General features: G+C 51.0%; 1 protein-coding gene across 1 annotated transcript in view; it reads left to right on the top strand.

The window, feature by feature from the left end:
• The first annotated feature begins 195 nt into the window (after positions 1–195).
• LOC107665897 (atlastin-2-like) overlaps positions 196–727 on the top strand; it is a 5,612-nt gene continuing 5,080 nt past the window's right edge. Inside the window, exon 1 of the mRNA XM_016456959.1 lies at positions 196–332. Coding sequence (XP_016312445.1) covers positions 260–332 — 73 coding nt within the window. The 5' untranslated portion in view covers positions 196–259. The remainder of the gene's footprint in view (positions 333–727) is intronic.

Here is a 727-nt window from a genome sequence, read left to right as displayed (position 1 = left end):
TGTGTTTGTGTGTGTGTTTAATGTGTGTGTGTGCGTGAAAGCTGATTCACATGTTCCAGATCATACATGTCCAGTCACACACACACATTAATGTATTATTTATTTAGATTATTAACTCGTAATAACAGCATTATTCAGAACTCTGTGACGAACTCGTGACAAGTGAACGCGCCCCTTCGCGCGCCGCGGCTGTGATAAACGAACGCGCAGCGGCGCTCGTGACGTCAGGCGCGTGCGATTATTTTGAACGGGGGTCAAGATGGCGGAGGAGAGCGGCGTAAAGCACCGGAATCACACCGGACAGAGCTGCACAGCGAGCCGACATAACGAAGGTAAGCGCGGCGGGACACGGCGCGATCGTGTGCGCGTTTACACCGGCGCGGCGCGTTTAACGGCAGCGGCGCGAGCGGCGCGTTCTGTCCGTTTGGCGGGAGGCGCGAGCAGGCCAGCGATAGCGCTGCGGTAAAATCAATAATAATAGAATTAATTCACCGAATCAAAGGCGTCCGTCAGTTTGATCAGCGCGCCGAATTAAATCTGAGCGTAAATGTGAGGATTCAGTGAATGAAATCAGGCGGAAAAATCACCCGAGGAGATGATTTCATTCATTACAGCCGCGGGAGTTTATGTTCATTAAATCTCTCTGTGTTCGTTTAGAGGTGTGTGTGTGTGTGTGTGTGTGTGTGAGTGAGAGAGTGTGTGTGTGTGAGAGAGTGTGTGTGAGAGA

Source organism: Sinocyclocheilus anshuiensis, unplaced genomic scaffold (assembly GCF_001515605.1).
Source record: "Sinocyclocheilus anshuiensis isolate Anshui unplaced genomic scaffold, SAMN03320099.WGS_v1.1 scaffold1020, whole genome shotgun sequence".
Classification (NCBI taxonomy): Eukaryota; Metazoa; Chordata; class Actinopteri; order Cypriniformes; family Cyprinidae; genus Sinocyclocheilus; species Sinocyclocheilus anshuiensis.
Note: the sequence above shows the minus strand (reverse complement) of the source record. Positions and strands in the feature narration are given on the sequence as shown.